We start from the raw sequence: 19,814 nt of genomic DNA on the forward strand, positions 1-19,814 counted from the left end.
GCGGCGGCAGGCGCACAAACACGGAGCGCCGGCAATGCGCGTGCGCGAAGCCATCACCACCGCTTCCCCCCCCACCCTCTACGGAAGTGATTGCCCTGTGCGTCTGTACCGGGTTCCGACGCTTCCGCTTCCGGGGTGGCAGCGGCGGGCGGCTGTGGAGGCCGGGAGGGCTCGGCGGCGGAGGTGCCTGGGCGCGAACTTGCCTCCCCGGGAGAAGCGGGAGCCGGAACGGCGCGAGTGGAGCTTCAGGTGCGGCCTTGGGGGCTCCGAGAGGAGGGTTAGGGGGGGCGGAGGGGGGGGGCACGAGCGCGAGGCTGGCCCGGCGCGACCGAGCCGCTGGCGGGACCCCCTGCAAGGAGCCCGTTCGTGGCGAGCCCTCGCGGGAAGCAGGTTCTCCCTCCTGTTCCCGGGCACGCGCAACCCGCATGCGCGGCTGCTGAGGTGCTTGCACGGTTTTTTTTTGTGTTTTGTTCTGCGCACGGCCTTCTCGCTCGCTGGGTTCCCCGCTGCGCACCTGCCCGCACGCCTTGCACCCGGTTGGTGCCTGGAACTCCTCGTGCACTTTTATTTTTATTTATTTTTCCAGTAAGGAGAAGGGATTTTTGTGTGTGTGGGGTGGTGGTGGTGGAGGCAGTTGTTCCTTAAAACTGATGGCCGAGCAGCGACTCAGGAGGCCGCTGGTTTTGAATTTTTTTGCATCTGCCAGAAGAGCGCAGGACATCTCGTTCAAGGCACCCCGCTCGCCCATCTGCAGGAGGCGGATAATAACGCTGACACACGTGCGCACAATCACGCTTCTTAAGCACCTCATCAATAGGAAGCGATGTTGTTCCCCATGTTCGTATCCCAGGCTTTCTCCAGGCAACGGAGGGGGGTCGTGCAGAGGTGGAATTCACCTCTACTTTGTTAATTCACATAACCTGGTGAGGCATAAGAAGTTGTCAAGGCTAGGGCTGCTTCAGCAATGTTAGATTTCTACATGGGAGTAGTATTTCCATGCAGGAATTAATATGACGATTAGAACATGGGATGCTATGTGCTGGGTTTTGGTGGGTGTGTAAAGGAGTGGGGCTGTGCACAGAAAGAGCCACATGTGTGACTGAGGTTGCTCTCCTTTATGTTTGAAATGGCTTCCCAGAACTTCTTTCCTCTCAAATTGTGACGCCCACTTTCACCACAGAGTTCCTGTCTGATTCTGTAGTGTGAAATGCCAAACACAGCAACTTCTAAATATTTTTAATTATCTTTGCAGATACTTGTTCCTTTTTGTTCCCTTTTCTCTCATTCTTCTTCATTTCCTTTCCCTCACCTCCTGAAATTTGCAACAGAATTTAGGTTGTGAGCTTGTTAGGGCAATTTTGCTTATGACGCCAAGCAGTATGCATGTTGGTGGTGATGTGTAAGTTAAAATTTTTGAGCATTATAATCTTTATGCAGGTTTCATATTAATCCTTACACAGCAACAGAATTTAGCAAAACACTTAAGGAGTTCTTGCACAGAACTATAAAGGGTGTTAGTTAATGTTGTTTAAGGATCTCAACAACTTGCAGCTGAACATAAACACACAGCTGGTCTAATAAAATAAAAGCAATTGTAGGTCTCAAGCTGGTAGTAGAAGGTAGTGATTTATTTTGTGAAGGTTGCTCAATACTTCACAAACATAGGTCCTCCTCAGGGAGAAAAGTCTTCAATCTATCCTGTTCCACAGTAAAAATTCCTCAATGTACACGGAAGTACCTTTGGTTGAAATGTGTTGGGCATTTTTCACAAAGCAAATTACTACCTTCTAACACTAACTTGTGTTTCACCTTGCCCTTTGCTCTTCAGGTTATTTTGGTATCATTTTCTCCCTGCACACAATGTATATTTGCCATCTTGTGTGCTGCTAATATTTATTTCTCTGTGTAAAACATTGTAGATAGTTATTTGGTTACTTAACGTAGGCATGCATGGCTATTCAGTGTTATAGGTGCACACCTACGGTAATGCTAACTTACACAGTTACAGTGGAACCTCGGTTTTCGAACGTAATCTGTTCCACAAGTCCTTCGACTTCCAAAACGTTCGAAAACCAAAGCTGTTTAGCTTCCGAGGCGCGTTTGAAAATGGAAGCATTCACTTCTGGGTTTTCGGTGATCAGCTTCCGAATTGTTCGGCAGCCGAGACGTTGAAAAACCGAGGTTTGACTGTACTCTAGATTCCCGATTGTATGTCAAGCGTTAGATGTTTCCGCTGGCAGTTTACTGTTTCGTTAGGTTTAAGAGTAGCACTTCGTAGGATTCAGTTATTTTAAAATTTTATTTCTTATTATGCTTTGATGATCAATTATAATTCTCTATGCATCAGTCTTTAGGGGTTTTGAGACCACAGAGAAAGCTGCAGAGATTAGCTGGATTTGGATGCTACGGTAATTTCATATGTTGGGTGGCAGTGGACTGTGGTCTTGTACATGAACTGCTTCACTGTGAATCACTTAACATTGGAATTTGATCCAGGCATCCATTGCTTTATAGGGGAATGTATATAATGCGCTCACGCATGATTTCTGAAGATGTCCCTGTATAGAGATTGCTCAGTCAAATAAGTGAACCCTTGACTGCAAAAAGTAACATGTGGATCTGCCCTCGCTTTGCAAGCCTGGACAATTGCTTAACTGCTGTAGATCAATATCTTGCTGTGCAAGGTTTTTTTTAAAAAATGTGAATAGGTTCAGGTGCAAAGGCTCTTATACTAGTGTTGTGTTGTGGATCAACATGTTGCAGTAGTGTAGCAAATTTCCCCAGCTGTTGGCACCAGCACAGCAGTTCAAGACATCTCACAAGGTTTTTTGCATGAATGAGATGTGAATTGAAAGTGGTTACGTCATTTGAAAGTGGAAGTGGCAACAGGAAGCAGAAATTTATTCATACCATTTGTGGTACAGGAAAATGAAACACCATTATAATCATATATTGTTTAATAACAACAATACCCCACCCATCATGGGCGGCTTACCGCACATATAAAAACATAGTAAATAGTCAAAAATTTAAAACTTCCTGCCATAATATTGCAAAGAGTTGCACCCAGTGCTAGTCCTACACAAAGTAGACACATTGAAGTTAATAGCCATGACTAACTTAGTTGCATTAATTTCAGTGGGTCTACTCTGAGTAGGACTAGCATTGGCTACAACCCTAAATCCAAAACATGATTGCCAAACCAAGGCCTGCAATTTGTACAAGCCACAGAATACTAACAAGGAACAACATTTTTTTTAATCAACCTTTCAAAACAGCAGTTGTTTACTCCAGCAGTAAAATCTTTCAGTTCTGTACTGTTTGTGCTGTTCTTCTCCACTTTGTCCCCATGCTGAGAACTAAGTAGTGTCACGGTCCTTTTAATGAGCAAAGGGTTGCGGGATGAAGTGTTCTGGGGGACACTCTCCAACTATTTCTACTCAAGAGGATAGAAGTGGTTAAACTCTATTCACCCTAGCTCCCTTAAACCTTTCAAGGTCAAACAGTACTAAACCACTACTGGCCAAGTGTGAATCGTCTGATGGTAGGAGTACACCCAGTAGTTAAACCAGTGGTGAACTGTCTGTGAACACACCCTATCAAGTTTTCCCTGCTACAAATGCTGATGCAGCAACAGCCATTTTTTGCAGGCATCCGTGGAATGTGACTGCCTGAAATTCTCACTTAGGTGTAGGGAGGGTGCTTTACTTTTAACCTCCCTGCCTTCCCCAACAATCTCATGTCTTAAGATATTCAGATGAGGCCTTGATTTGCTTTAACTCATTGGTAGATGTTCAGAAGAAGGCTGGTGGGCCTCCAGCCCTTTCCATAATGGCATCCCTGTCTCTTGTGTCTCCCTGTCAAAAGAATCTGCCTAGCAAACTCCCTCCTGATCATTAGATGATCAGCCATATCTTTGTTGCTGAGGAAGGTTGAAGGCTCACTGAGAGCGAGCAAGTCTGGTTTCTTGGGCATTTTTTGTGTGATGGATTTTACCTGTGCTTGCTTAAAGGCACTGTTTATCTTTTGTATGTGTGTCGTTGCATGGTAATATTGAGCCATGCGTTTATTTATTTTTTGCTTGCTTCAAAGCATCTTTGATCAATGTGTTTCTCTCTCTCTCTCTCTCTTTCTCTCTTTCTCCATTCTGAAATAAATAAATGGTTCAATAAACCTATCTTCTGGATTAACCCACAGGTTGAAATTAGAGGAGGAGAAGCAGCAATACTGTGGCAGCTGTGCTAGGAGGACCTTGGCATCCTATCCCCATCCTAAAGGGAGATTTAGGTTTGGGGTGACTCATCCACAAGAGCAGCACAGCCTGTAGCTTTCATCAGCTTTTGACAGGGCTGGGGAAATTTTCTGTGCGCAAATTCTGGGCATTCCCGACTCCAGAAAGATGTCGTCAAAGTGGAAGGTATTGGACGGGACCAACGCAGAAACAATTTACTGAAAAATCTTTGTAGTCGTAAAATTCTTTCCTGGGCAAGAGAGAGAGAGAAAAGCATAAGGACTTGGCGTAAATCTACGTATTGAGGACTGTCAGACTAACGCGATGGCTCAGGTAACAGGCCGGTTTTCCCATCCTGTCCCAACAGGAATTCATCATTACAGCAGGTGGCTGCAAAGTGCCCTCGGTGATAATCCGTTCTCCGAAACCTAAAAGCAGCTGAGCTCTCAGTGGTCTGCTCCAGTGACTAGCATGCATTCCCAAGCCTTCAGTGCTGGACCCTCCCTAGTCAAGGTGCTTAGTGGCCAGGCCATCCTGGTCCTTTCCTCTCAGCTCTGCTTGGGGTGTGGATCAGGAGAGAAGTGGCTTCCTCTTTTGACCAGCTTCAGTGAGGGCTTTGAGCCTTATATAACATTTGAAGGGGGTGGGGAGAGGAGAGGATGTGGAGGCAATTCTGCAAAGGCTGCTTATGAGTTATTTTTGTGCCCTCACCTTGCCCTATCCAGTATTCCAAGCGTGGCGGGGCACGGGGGGGAGGTGTGGGAGCTGGTTGTCGTGCCACGTTACAGTGCAGAGGCTGCTGTAGGCCACCTGCAGTGGATCCTCAGTTGCAAGAGCAACAGGTCTCATGCATAGTCACCTGAACTGTGATGTTCAGAAGCAGTATCGGTGCTCACTGAAACTGCTTGGTCTCTTTCTTAGTTCATATAAGGAAATTGCTACATGTACACGCACACATACACACACCAGCAAGCTGTCAAGCATTGTTTTTAAAAGGATCAAGTAAAGGGGAGTTCACAAGGAGCATAGAAAGCATGCAGATACACATGTATGCTTTCTTTACTATTTTTCAATCCCTCCCCATCCCTTGGGAGTTGGGTTTCCAACAACCACCCAGTGTATAGCCTTGAGACGGTGTCTGCCTTAAGATCGCCCCTAGAGCTTCATGGCTGAGCAGGGATTAGAAATTTGGAATGCTCTTGTACAACACTGTTCGCTATGCTACACTGCCTTGTTCTTTCATTTTGGGCTAGCTACCATGAATTCTAATCTAGTGTCAATAGGTTTACTTCTGTAGCCACAAATTTGGTTGAATAAATTGCCCACGCTCACCCACCCACCCCCATCAACTATCACTATGTCCACATCCCTAAGGAAGAGGGTGCTATAAAAGTCTATCGGGGCGGCCCAACTTTCCATACTGAGTGGGGATGAAAGAATACTTTGACACGGAACTTGCAGGCCGCATGCTACCTTGTCATGTGTGTGGGGGTGGGGAGAGGAGCAATCCCACAATTTGACACCCCCTCCCCAGCCCTCACTTGGCTTTCCCAAAACTTTACTACTAAGCAAGGTGGTGGACTTTGGGAAGGAGGCACAAGGCTCTAGCAGGAGCCCTTTCGCCTCCTTCCTGAAGCTGGGAAAGTGCTAACTAGGCTGGAGGAAGGAGGACTCTAGGACCCTGTCAGAGCCCTCATGTCTCCTTCCCAAAGCCCAGTACCTCATTTACTTGGCTAGGGGAAGGCAGTGCAAGGGCTGGAGGTGGAGTCAAATGTTACTGAGGGCCACCAAAAAAAGCATCGAGGGCTGCATGTGTTTTTGATGCGATACTGACTGATAAAATGTCCTTGGAAGTTCATCAGGCTTGGGTCTCATCCTTGTGATATCCTGGAGATGCAGAGTTTCCATTATTTCTGGCCGCTTCCCTATGCACATTTTAAATATAAAATAAGGAAATGTGGGCGAGAAGCAGCACTTACATCAAGGATGGGGGACCTGTTGGACTCCAGCTCCCCTTAACCCCAGCCAGCATGGTCCATAGTCATGGATGGGAGCTGTAATCCAGCCACTTCTGGAGAACCACAAGTTCCCCATCCCTGCCCTGAGTCTGCCTCTTAGGCTTGGAAACAAAACCAAAGTGCTTAAACCTGAGCTACCTGTCTTTAGCTTACTTCCCAACTCAGGAGTGCACACTGACATAAGTCTAGATGTCAGACAGTGATAACCTTGCTGGCCTGCAGCTCTGTGCTTGTTAGTAACCCGCAAGACTCATCCCTGCTTGGTACAGACTGTAAGCAGCCACTTGACAGGTGCCCCAAGTTGAGCAAGAGTTGCCTCTAAGTCACCGGCCCTCAAAGGGTTTGGCAGGAGAGGATGGCAAGTGTGGTGGAAAGATTTAAGGACAATCAAACAAACATATTTCAGTGTATCATAGCATAGTATAGCACAGTATCAAAATAATACAGTAGTGGGGTAGGAGAGCTGAAAATAATGCCAATATATTTCACATCTGGCATCCAATGCTTGATCCTGACCCATATTAGGCCTTCTGATTTATACTGTACTCTCAGAGGCTTAGTTTGGTCAGAATCAAGTATACACTTCCAGAGTTAATGCTAAATACGTTACTTCCAGTAAATGAACCACCATAGCCACTAGAGGGCTGCAAAAATTTGTGTCCTGGGCTTTTTAGACTTGGTTACCCATCTGAAACTGAAGGGGCGCATTGGTTGCCAGACGTGAAAAATTTTCAGCTCTCCCTTTTGTTTTCCAGTGCGGCGCTTATCAATTAAAAATTTTCTGTGGGGCGAGCAAATTTTGATTCTGAAAGTGTGGCCCAGAGAAAAAGGTTTGAGAAGCACTGCTCTAGGTGGAAAAGCAAAGGGGGTTCTACAAAAGCCGGCTGTTTTAGAGATAGAGTGTGTGTGTTTGCCACAAGTTTGTCACTCTGGTCTCCTGAGAGCCAGAAAAGACAATGAGCTGAGTGGCTTTAAGTTTTTATGATTCAAGGAGCTCAGCAAAGTAACCTCGCTCTACTGTCTTAGCTGGAGGCCTGCTATTCTTTCAATGCCAGTAGAATCATAGAAATGTTGCGTTGGAAAGGTGACCCCCGAAGGGTCATCTAGTCCAACCCTCTGCAATGCAGGAAACACTTCTAAAGCACCAATGACACATGACCATTCATCCATATCCTTTGCTGGTAAACAAACATACACTGCCAGCACAGGGCATCATAGTCCCATGTCAAATTGTGGCCCACAGTTTAGAACAGGAGCGGCATTTTTCAGCCCAGGGCCTGCATTCTTATCTGGCCAGGGCCAAAGACCAAAGTGGGCGGAGCAACACATGCAGGGTTTTTGTTTACCATTGCACAGCAGGCTGGTGCGTGTACACACATCTGTTCCCCTCTGTCATACATCCAGGCAAGCAAGAGTCACCACTGGCATCCACTGGCACATTCCTGTGGTGCAAAAGCAAGGGGATTGGGGGTGGGGAATGAAGTAAGGCTGATGAAGAGTGTGGCCTAGGGGGAAGGGTGTGTAGCCGAGGAGGAGATGTGGGCTGGGGAGAGTCCCGAGGGCCCGAAAGGCCAAGAGGGCTGAATTTGGGTTGGAGGTTCCCCCACCCTTTGCTTAGAAGGTGCAGCCACGTTCTCGTTTTGGGCCGGCCCGCCTTGTCTCGTACTCAGCTCTCCGCTTTCGTTTCCCCGCAGGCGAGTCTCCTGGCCTGCGAGGGACTCTCTGGGGTTTGCCTCGTGCCGACGGTTGCCAGCAAGAAGATGATGCCGAAGCAAAGCCCTAAGCAGGTGGAGAATGGAGAAAGGGGTGCTCCAAACATGCTGGTACGGGGCCAGCCCACTTTCAGCTTGTCTGCGCTGCTGGTCCCTGTGTGCTCCCCTGTGCCCCTTTCCAGCCGTGTCAGTGGGTGACGAATAGAAAAAGCTCGGATAGGGAATGTGGCATTTAGGGCCCTGGGTTGAGCTGCAGGTGTTTTTGTGACCTGTGTTGTCCCACTTCCTCTCTGCCAGGGACATCACCGCAAGGAAAGCGAGAAGTCGCGCAGCCGAAAGGAGGAGGAAGCGACAGAAGGGTCTCAACCCAAAAAGTCTCATAAAAAGGCAGGTAATCTTAAGTTGTATGGGCTAGCAAAAGGTCCAGCCCTCCTCAGTAGGATCTCCCTGCTGCTGGCAAAGATGCGGAGCAGTACGCCTGTCAGATTCTTGTGGGGGCTGGAAGGCTACCTCCCATCAGCTGGAAGTGGCTGGATATTTTTAGAAATTGCTCCCCTGCCCTTAAGCTCCCCAGGTGGCTTCCAGATTAAAAACACAACAACTATAGCAATAAAGAAAGAGAGCGCAACAATTCCATTGATCAAATCATTAAAAGTGCAGCAGGAAAGAAGCATAACATAACTGGTGAGTTTAAAAATGCAGTGACATAGCAGGCGGATAAATCACATTGAAACAGTGGAAAGAAGTGTCTGAGTCCTAGAAGCTAAGGAATGACTTTCAGGATGGACCATATAACACCAGTCCTAAAAGATCTACATTGGCTCCTATTATGTTTCCGGGCACAATTCAAAGTATTGGTGCTGACCTTTAGAGCCCTAAATGGCCTGGGCCCTGTATACCTGAAGAAGCGTCTCCAGCCCCATCATTCAGCTCGGACACTGAGGTCCAGCTCCAAGGGCCTTCTGACGGTTCCCTCACAGCAAGCAGTGAAGTTAACATGGAACCGGGCAGAGGGCCTTCTTGGTAGTGGCACCCACCCTGTGGAACACCCATCAGATGTCAAGGAGAAGACATGGTTTTCGATACTTTGAACTCAATGGCAGTAATCTCAGTTCTGGGACTGGACAGGCAACATAAGTCACAAGAGAGTCTGTGTATTGATATGTTGCTCAGCCCTAGTTATTACCTGGGAGCCTTTGGAGTTTAAACTGAGGCTGAGAGAGAAACCCTTGAGGTAAGGTTTCCCCCCACCCGTGCATCTGGCTCTTGGGTGAAGGACTCACGTGCACGAAGGGTGTCACTGAGACTGGACTCCCAGCAGACTCCACATGTAGCAGCAGAATTGTAGTAGCAGTACAAAGGGAGGGGAAGGAGGCTCAGCAGGCCAGTGAGACTGCTACGTGGTCTGCTTTAAAAATCAGATTTTCTTAAAGCTTTTTCATAATACAATAAAAGAAACTAATCTAAATAAAAACAAAAATGAAGAAAGAAAAAGCACCAAAGGAAAACAAACAAACAAGATTAAAAAAGACTTTTGGTTCCCCCCCATCAATTACATAAAATAAATTATTCAAAATAATCACTCTAGAATGACACCCAGCTTTCTGTTAGGCAATATTTTCCCTTTCTTCTGACCCAAATGGATTAATTCGTTTCCCCTTATTTACACAAAAAGTCCAGAAGCGTTGTTTTTTATTATTATTATTATTATTATTATTATTATTATTATTATTATTATTGCAATAGTTTTTCTCTAATCAAACATATCAAGTTTGTTTCCAATAAGTTCAACAACCGTTCCTCCATATTAAACAATAATGTATTTCCATCTTTGCCCATTCAAGAGTCTCTCCACTGCCACCGTATATTAAAATAATATTCCATAGTTATTTACTTATTATGTATTAGTTAGTTCACACCCAGTTCCATATCTTCCGTTCCTGTTTCCTGCTGTATTTGCTCTGGTTTTCCATCTTGATTTTTGGAAAAGTCATCCCTTCCATTTACGCTTCTTCCATTCTTTTTCCAGGAAAAGCGCCAGAAGTTTGATAGCTTTCCCCTCTAAATCCACTCCAAGCCAGTTATTGAATGACAGCGGTAGGTAGGCAAGTTGCAGGTTAGCTAAGAAGGTAGCAGTAACCGTATGTGCCTTGGCTGCAGGTCATGGTGATTGAGCAGAACGGGTCCTTCCAGCTCCGAATCCCCAAGAACTTTATTTGCGAACACTGCTATGGTGCGTTCCGGAGCAGCTACCATCTCAAGAGGCACATCCTCATCCATACAGGTAAGAGGTCCCAGAGTCCTCCTGCACGTGGTGATGCCTGAGAACATTGTGGGAAGCAAGCAACTTCCTTGCCAGCACTGGGCTTGCGACTTAAGCTTTTGCTTCTTGCAGCAAGACTCTGCCAGCTGGTAGCTTTCGCCAAGGAAATTTGCCTTATAAAATTATCATGTCATTTGTTTATTGGACATATTGGTTGCTTGCCACCCAAAGGTCTCCAAGCGACTTACAGCAAAAAAAAGATACACCTTTTTAATACAGTGGTACCTCGGTTTAAGAACAGTCTTGTTTACGAACGATTTGGTTTACGAACTCTGCAAAACCGGAAGTAGTGTCCAGGTTTGTGAACTTTACCTCGGTCTAAGAACGGAATCCGAACGGTGGAAGGGCACCAGCGGTGGGAGGCCTCATTAGAGAAAGTGTGCCTCGGTTTAAGAACGGTTTCGGTTTAAGAACGGACTTCCGGAACGGATTAAATTCGTAAGCTGAGGTACCACTGTACTCACATTACCATACTTATATTACCATAAGTGAAAACAGGAAGGGGAATCATATCACATTAATATTTCATATAACAGAACATCCATTCATTCAATTAATCAATCAATAAATACACGCACACAAATAATGATGGGGATGATAATGTTAATAATAACAAACAACAATAATAAACCATACTAAACAAAGCAATACTCAAGACCCATTAATTAACAAATAAACAGATAAGATATAAGATCAATTATTTAGGCAATGGTATAATATAGATTAAGAGAGATAAAGTATTAATGATTTTTGTTATTAGAGAATAGAATAGAATTGTAGAGAATTTTGGAAGTTATGAAAAGGTATTTACAAGGGACGCAGGAGGAGGAGACAGGAGGAAGTCCCACTACGATGTGAGGAAGTAACATTAGTTTTAAGAAATATGTAGGTTGTTATGTATTGTTATTGTAGTTGTGTTTATTTGTATGTTTTAAGTAAAATTCTTAATAAATATTATTTAAAAAAAAATAATAATTAACAAATAAACACAAATAAATAAAACCTCAATCTCCCCTTAGTCCAAGAATCATTCACATCAAACCAACAATTTACCCCCTTTAACCTCCCCACCCCACCCAGAAATCTGGTGTCAAGGGTAGTTACTGCAAATCAGGGGTGGGCGACGTCAGGTTTTCAACTTCGTGATGTATCACCAACCCAAACATCGCGGTGTTGAAAGGGAGGAACAAACTGCATTGGCGCCAGTGTTGTTATTATTTTTTATTGACTTTTTATTCAGATTTTGTTTAATAGATCCATTTGACAAAATATAAACAAAATATAAACATAAATATACCGTAGCTTTTAACTTATTAATTTCTCATTGTTGTTATGTCTTATTTGGTAATGTTTTTCTGTAAAATGAACCAATTTGGTATCACACTACCAGTTTTCTTTGCTTATTTTATATCCCCTTTAAAGAAAAAGAAAAAAGAAAAAATTCTCCCCCACCATTTTTTTTTAAATGACTCCCTGTTAATTCCTTATGTTTATACACATTCTGAAAACATTAATGTACTTAAATCAATAGTCATTCTTTGAGACACTTGTCTATTACACTCTAACAACACTTTATATCCTTAACTTTGTTTTTCAACTCGTTATCTTTCTTAATCACTAGAAAGCTGGCGTAGTTAATGAGTTATTGCTATGTTTTTGAACGTATTTCTTATATCCATCCCATTTTTCATTAAATTGTTGCTTTGATTTACCTCTAAGACTATTTGTCAATTGAGCCATCTCTGCAATTGAGCCATCTTAGCTGCAAGGATTCTGGCTGCAGCCGTTGCGTATAAAAACACTTCTCTTGATTGCTTAGGAATATCCTTATCAAGTATGCTCAATAGCAATACCTCTGGTCTTTTTTTGAAAGTTATTCCCAGCATCTTTTTAAATTCGTCATAGATCTTGCCCCAAAATATCTTAATTTTTCCACACGTCCGTCACATGTGGAGCATATCGCCATTATTCCCTCCACATCTCCAGCATACGTTCGCCAAATGCTTATACATTTTTGATAATCTGGAGGGGGTTAGATACCATCTTATGTACCATCTTTAATATATTCTCTCTAATATTGTAACTCGCAGTAAGTTTCAAAGTCACATTCCATAAATTTTCCCATTCTGTCATCATGATTGGATGTCCTATATCTTGAGCCCATTTTGTCATAGTGGCCTTTGCTTCTTCATCGCACTGGCGCCAGTGTTAAACTGCTCCATTCCCACCGAGGGAGCTGACGTAGTTTCATCCTGGTACCCAACAGCAGGAACAAGCTGCCTTGTTCCTGGCACCAGGAGGAAGAGGCATCCAAAGGCAGCGGCGGCAGAGAAAGCCCTGCGGAGAGAGCCTGTCAGACTCCGTCCACAGGGCTCCCTCTCTGCCTTCGCACAGGCAGGCAGTTTTTTTAAACTGCTCCGCTGAGGAGTGCATGGCTGCCCGAGCCTCAGCGGAGCAGTTTAATAAAGCCCCTACCCCACTTCTGGCTCCAGAGGAGGGCTCTGGGAGCACCCCAGGGAAGCGGAGGACAAGGCCCACGCCAGCTTTACCGGGGCTTAAAAGGTGTGGGAGCAATGAGACAGGCGCCCAAGTTGCTTCCCACCCCAAAAGCACCTCTTTTCTCCTTTCTGCAGGTGAGAAGCCATTTGAGTGTGATGTGTGTGACATGCGCTTCATCCAGAAATACCACCTGGAGCGCCACAAGCGTGTGCACAGTGGGGAGAAGCCGTACCAGTGTGAGCGCTGCCTGCAGGTAATGCCTCCGTCGTCACTTTGCATGTAGGACGGGAAATGTTAGCACTTTAGATGTTAGATGTTTGGGAGACCTCCTTGCACCAAGGGAAGGGAGGCACTGGTGATCTCTTGGGTGGGATTCTAGATTGAGAGGGTGCAGAAAGTACTAGGCTGCAACTGGCAGCTCTCCCCAGCAAGGGAGAGAATATCCATATAATTATGGATCATTGTAGCAGCAGGAAGTTACTCTCAGTTGTGTGGAAGTCTGTTTTGATTGACAGTGAGTGCATTCCTGAGCTTTATGGCGCATGAATTGATTGCTTTTGGAGCTACATGTATCCTGCATATCCATGGAATTTTTGAGTAAGCAGAAAAGAACTAACCTGTCATAGAGAAGCTACCATTTTAGGGCTTACTTTAAAACTATCTCCTAAGCCACAGAGTAAATGTATGGATAACTGTTTTTTCAGAAGCTTGGGGAAGGACTAAGTGGGGTTTCAAATAATTGGAGAGCAGGGCATTAGTCAGGCTATGTGCACTATATATATATATATATGTATGTATATATCACTTTTGCAGCAAAAGTAGCTATACTTTGCAAATGGCAAACCATACCAATCAAACAGCGCCATATTCTGCTAATTTGCATATTTTGTTCTGATAGTTTTGGGGAGAATGTAATGGGCTTCCCAAAGCATTGCACATAGGCATTTAAATCTTCCTTGATAATCGCAGAGGCTAGAAACTTGCATTTTTGGTATTTGTGTGGAAGTGCAGAATACATGCAGTCCTGACTTTAGGACTCTAGATGGCTGCTTTCGCCATTCCTGTGGCTGATTCTCTCTGTCTGTACAGCTCACCTCTGTTTTCCTGTGTGCCAGTACATGGCCTTGCTAGTACTCTATAGCTGGAGTTTATGTTGCAGTACAGATAAATTTAGCTGTGTGCAACCCTATGATATGGTGTGGTTTTTTTTTATAAAAAAACCTAGTTAAAGTATCAGACAGACAGTAAACCATAGTTCAGCCAAGCCTGCTCATAAAGGACGTACTTAGTTAGGAACTAGTAAGACTGGGCTATCACCTTTCCAGCAGTAAGAGATTTGGAGAAGCCAGCAAACAACCATTGTTTACTCTGTCCAAATGTAATGCTTAACACAAATCCTGGTTTGCAACCCATTTCAAACCGTGATTTCACATTCTAGTTTGCAGCTTAGTATATTATTATTTCTATACTGCCTTTCATCCGAACCTCACAGGGCAGTATAGAAAATGCAAAAATACATATCATAATAACAAACAAAAACAATAAACCCCCATGTATCTACCGGATTGTGCTTTTGGCTGTGAAGCCTCTGGTTACACTTGCATGACATGTAATGTTCAGTTACTCAGAGTACAGTACTGTGAAATGCTTGCAAACCTGCTTACATGGGGGAAGGGGGAATAGTCATTGCAGCTGCAATCCAAATCTCTTGTAGGGCAGGCTGAGGACCCAGAAGAGGTCCCAAGGGAGAGAGAAACGAAGAGTCGGGGACTGAAGAGGCAAGGTGGCTTGAGGAATGATACAGAGTAGGCAACAGGCTGAGAAAGCAAGAACCCAAAGGGGGTATAGGTAGGGAATGAGGCTTGAGGAGACAAGGAACTAAGGCAAGAAATGGCTTTGAATCAGTGCTTAAGATGAGGAGGGGCTGTATGCTCTGTGGGAAGGGAGAGAGGAGGGCTGGAAAGCTGTTCCAAGAGATCAAAGGAAGTGAGAGGCTGAAAAGCAAGGAACTGGAAGAAATAATTGGTGTTGGAGACATAGTTAAAGAAAGGAGGGTCCAAGAAGATAGTGGCTCCGAGGCAAAACTGCAAGTAGGATCTAGGGCAGCCGTTCTCAGCCTTGTTTCCGCCTATGTTGTTGGACCTACAACTTCCATCATCCCTTACCACTGGTCGTGCCAGCTAGGAATGGTGGGAGTTGACATCTAACATCTGGGGATGCAAGGTTGAGAAAGGAGGGTCTAGGGGTGGGAGGGGAGCTGGGTGTGCACTGGGCAAGTAGGCAAAGAAGAGAGGAAGCCAGAATTGGAAGGAGTTCCCTTATGCCCATCTGGCTTTCTCTCTTGTCAGAGAAAGCCCGAAAGGGATAAAGGAGTTTCTCCCAACTCTGGCTTCTGCTGCTACTACAGAATTTTGATCTGACAACCGTAAGGCTGAGAAGCTGGAGGTGGGTGGCAAAATTTCACACCTTGGTTTGAATTAACCAGCCACTTCTTGTGGTTTCAGGCTTATTCTCCAAATGCAACACTTTTTTCCATGCTTAAGTGTGCCCCCCCCCACCTAGTACTGAGCCTTTAGCTTTCCCTCTGACCCTACATGTGCTTCTCTCTGCCCCACTTTCTTCCATGTGCCACTCCTGAGATGTTTCCTCTCCTTTGTTCTTTTCAGAGCTTCTCCAGGACAGACCGGCTGCTGAGACACAAACGAATGTGCCAGGGTTGCCCGAGCAAAGCGTCTGACTCACAGCTGCTGCTTTAGGGGTAGGCCAGGAGAAAGGGGAAACGAGGAGGAGCTGCAAAGCAAACAGGATTATCTGTGGGTTATTTTGTTCATTTGTTGGGGGTGGGTTGGGGTTGTGCTTGTGTTTGCCTGCTGGGCCTCCCCCTATGGAAGGGGGCAGAGCTGAGTGGGGGCACAGACTTTCAGACAAGGTCTTGGCACTGTAAATAAGTTGAGGACAAACCAGGGCTGGCTTCCCAGCCCCTTGTGGTTGTGGATAAACTTTGTCTGAGTTCCTGTTTTTTGTTGGAGTTATCACCATTTGCCTCAGGAAAGGCTTTGTGAGAACGGCTGAACCCTCCTGCAAGACCTGATTATGATGTTCGATGCTCTCGATTGACAGATCTGCCAGCTCTTGCCCAGCCTTTTGGGCTTGCGAAGGTGGGAGAAGGACAGACTAATAATCATTTTTAAAAATTATTATTATTTTAAAAAGACAACAATCAAGCACCAAACTGTTTTCACAGAGCTGAGAAGCAAAAGCTGTGGATTTAAGAGACAGGTTAGCAACAGAAGGATTTCGATTCCAAGGGGTCGCACCAGAGCTTTGCCATATCAGGAGCCTGTCTCATTAGAGCTTTTCCAGAAGGTCTACAGAGGTTTTTATTCTCCTGCAGGATCTGGATCCCTTTCTCAACCCTCAGGTTTCAAGAAACAAGGGCTGGTGGGGTGATGTGTGCTCCTGGGTACCATAAAAGCCCACCTTTCAGGTGTTCACTACCAGCAAAATGCAAGAGGAGATGCTGATGATTGCTGGCTGGAGGGACGTGTCTGGCTACTTCCAGTGAGGAGGGGTGCTTCAGACCTTTTGCAGGAAACTTGGCTCTTGCTCCCCTTCCCTTGTATATATAAATATATATATATATATCCTGTATGTGTTCAGGATCCACCCCATTGAACTCCGCTTCATGTACAATTAGTATCTTTATCTGATGGGAATCCTTCCTCGCCCACCCCTCCAAAAAACCAGCAACGCCACGAGAGTCAGTGGTAGTCCACCGTTTCAAAGTGTTCCTCTGGCAGGAAGGGACTATAATCCATCTTGTGCCATGTGGAGGAAGATGACAAGCAGCTGTACTCGAAGCTCACAACTAAACCAAGTCCAGGATGCCCTTACTCCTTCATATTGGTTTCTGCTGCCTCGGCCAAAGTACTGCTATCTCCTATCTTAGGAAAGCCATTGTCCGAGAGAAGCAAAGTCTCCAGTTGCTCTTGGCTGTCCCAGTTTTTTGCAGGCCTTAATTGGAGAGTGGGGGGGAGGGGAGGCTCTTTTCAAAAGATTCAGCCCGATTCAGAAGATGTGATCCTGGCTGGTGCTGTCGTCACTGCTGGGTTGCAACAAACAGCAGCAAGTCTGCAAGGAAAGCAGGTGTCTGCAAAATATTGCCATCGGTTTTGGTTCTCGCAGAGGGTTTGTGACTGCGTTGGGGTGTTGGGGGAGAGAGAACAGCCAGTTCAGAACTCTGCCATTGGAACCCCCGTCTTGTGAATGGACATCTATATCTGAAATCCTCCTGTGTCTTTTGTGCGATAAACTCCTCTTACCCTTTCCCCATTCTAGAGTTAACCTCTCCCAGGCTTCTGCAGGCTTCCGTTGGGTCCCAATTCCCACTGAGACATGCATCAGTAGAGGACTGGCTTCCTCCATGAGGTCATGTTGCAGAGAGAGACAGCAAGCACTTTTGAAAGTTTAAATGTCCTGCCAATGCAACTGGAAAGGTTTGTAAATAGAGGTGGAATACTTTAGATCAAGAAGGATTTCTCCAAAAGTACAACAATGCTCTAGTAGTAAGCGCTGCGTGCTACAGGCTCAAAAACACTTGTAAACTTGGAGAAATCACCTGGTTGGTTTCTTTTTTAAGTGTTCTCTGTCATTTCCCAAGTGGCTGTCTAAAAGGCAGTGTAGTTTCTTAGACTCCCTCATCCTCTTGCAGTCAGCCTGAACTTTGGTTGGAGTGGCCAATGGGAGAGTTTTGTGTGCTATGCGGTTTGTTAACGCTGTGCTTGATGGCACTGCATTGCAGAGCCTACCCAGGAGTAGGCTGTCTTAAGTAGTAGAACAGAAAGCACTGTTGGAAAGGACTTCCAACACCATTTGTTCTGTGCTTCTACAGAGCAGGTCATAGGTCCAGCTTTCCTGGTGCAAGATGAGGATTATGCAAAATCATAATGGTGCTTCCAAGATTTACTGGTTACTTTGGCTCTTGGGGCAGAGATGGAAAGGGAGCTTTTTCAAGTTCCCCCTCTTGTGTGTGTTAGGAGAACCAGTGTTTCATTCCCACTTCCTTTCATTAGGTAAATTGAACTCCCCCCCCCCTTAAAACCTATAATTATTTCAGCCCCCTTTTACTCTGCACTTCATTGTGCTGATTGATTTGTTAAGTGTAACTCTGGGAACTGTGGCTTGTTGTTTTGGTTGGGGCCAGCAAAAAGCATTGTACTAAAGTGTTGACTCTTAGAAAATAATAACAATTGAGCGAACGCGTGGCTTTGTGATTTCGCTTTCCACAGAAGCAGTTATGGGATTGTGCATTAGAAAATGCTTGTAGAAATACAGTAAGTTGGGATTCTCTCCTGGCTTCCTCCTCTCTTGGGCCACAGTTCTAGGGCAAGAAGCACCAAGTGTTTTTAAAAAGGAAAATATCTTTCTCTAGCAGGAAACGCCTTTTCATTGAACACTAGGCAATGCTGTTCTGCTCTCTTCTGGTTAATCCTCTGGCATTAATCCTTCAGTAATTCATTAATGCCACTGCATTGCAAAAATGTACTCAGTGTTGCAGCTTATTTCCCCATTCAGCGCACTGAAAATCATCTGGTTCTCTTGAACAGACTTGATGCCAGACCCCTTTGTGTGCCAAACAGGGCAATGACCCATCATTGCTTCGATCCCTCTGAAGCGCGTGTGGCTTTTTACAGCACAAAGCTATTTGAGGCTTGGCAGGCTAGCGTGCCACCAAATGAGCACTCTTCAGCCTGCTTGTTAACACTTGGCCAGTGCAGCCAGCCATTGGGTTAGCTATCAGTCCAGCTCCTCATTGAGCTAGCTAGCAAAGAGAAATGCTCGTTTCTGCTCAGGCAGATGAATGGCGAATTGCAGATTTGGAAATGGCTTGCATGAGCCGCTGTGTGGCACATGATCTTTGCTGTTGGGATTCCTCTCAGAACCTGGCGAGAAGAAAGGAGGGTGCTGCTTGCTGCTGGTGTTAAAGGCAACATAGCTAGCTGGGTGAGTGAGTGGGGAGGAGGGTGTTTCTACTTCCCATTGCAGTCATCTTCCTTGTACAGTTGACACATGGCTTAGCTTGTGACTTATTCACTAGTGCAAGTCACACTTCAATGTACAGAAGTGTGGCCCGGCTCGGCTCTGAAGATTAATTTGTTTGCAAGGTGAGATTGCTTGTCTTTGTAAAAGTATCCGCTGTGTTCCTCAAGTATCCTCTAAGGAAAATATTTAGGAGAGAAATTGGCAGAACTTTCAGATGCCTTCAAGGAACAAAATGCTTTGGGAAGTCCTGGAAAATGGGCTGTCGTGTTTTTATGGGAGTATAGGCAATCTCTTCTGAGGGAGTCAGAATTATATGGTAAGGAAAACCATGGTTAAAGCTTTTTTCTTAGCTTTACGACTAAAGTGTGCAACAGGTGATGTGCTTGAATGTCCTAAAAGACAGAATGCCTGCACGCAGCGAGTTACCATGTCAGAGTGAAAAAGTATGAATGTGTAAAACACGCAACTTTCTCCTACCCTACCTGAAATGGTATTATCCAGGAAATGATGCATTGCATGGCTATGCTAGTGTGCGCAACAGACTTGGTTGTCGTCTTCTTGGAAGCGATACTTAAATGACACAAGAACCCTTCTCAAGTGAATTGATAGCAACACCCAGGATGAGTGAAGTCTTGCATTTTTCGTTGACGGAGGTGAAATTGACTTAGGAACAGAAGTGAAACTTGACTGGGAAGTGTCTGTGACTTCCACTGTTTCAAAAACGAAATGGTTTCAAAACAAATCTTGTTTGTTCATCGAGTAGCACAAAGAGGTGGTTGTGTTGAAAGAAAGTTTTAAACTTGGCAAGGGGTTCGGGAAAGCGACACAAACAAACGCAGTTGGCAGGGGTTTGCGTTGGTGCGGCTATAGCAGAGAACAAAGCGGATTTCAAGCAGGAGTTGCAGTAGGGAAGCAGGGCTCTGCATAAACTATGAAATTTGTATGTTACGTGCAAACTTGTCTCTAAACACAACCTCTGTTGATGCAGC

The 19,814-nt window shown here is 45.2% G+C and overlaps 1 protein-coding gene across 9 annotated transcripts; it reads left to right on the forward strand.

The window, feature by feature from the left end:
• The first annotated feature begins 110 nt into the window (after nt 1-110).
• On the forward strand, nt 111-19,501 carry ZNF740 (zinc finger protein 740). 9 transcript variants are annotated; one of them, XM_033138580.1, is made up of 8 exons: nt 111-249; nt 4,198-4,417; nt 4,599-4,744; nt 7,944-8,072; nt 8,259-8,348; nt 10,122-10,245; nt 12,918-13,036; nt 15,450-19,501. In XM_033138580.1, exons 3-8 carry the CDS (start codon nt 4,703-4,705, stop codon nt 15,537-15,539), a joined length of 594 nt encoding a protein of 197 aa, XP_032994471.1. In that variant the 5' UTR covers nt 111-249; nt 4,198-4,417; nt 4,599-4,702; the 3' UTR covers nt 15,540-19,501. The 9 variants fall into 9 exon arrangements, with proteins under 9 accessions (XP_032994471.1, XP_032994474.1, XP_032994473.1 ...); XM_033138583.1 differs by having other exon boundaries at nt 7,944-8,036; XM_033138582.1 differs by lacking the exon at nt 4,599-4,744 and having other exon boundaries at nt 4,198-4,564.
• The last annotated feature ends 313 nt before the right edge of the window (nt 19,502-19,814 follow it).

This window comes from Lacerta agilis, chromosome 2 (genome assembly GCF_009819535.1).
Source record: "Lacerta agilis isolate rLacAgi1 chromosome 2, rLacAgi1.pri, whole genome shotgun sequence".
Lineage (NCBI taxonomy): Eukaryota > Metazoa > Chordata > Lepidosauria > Squamata > Lacertidae > Lacerta > Lacerta agilis.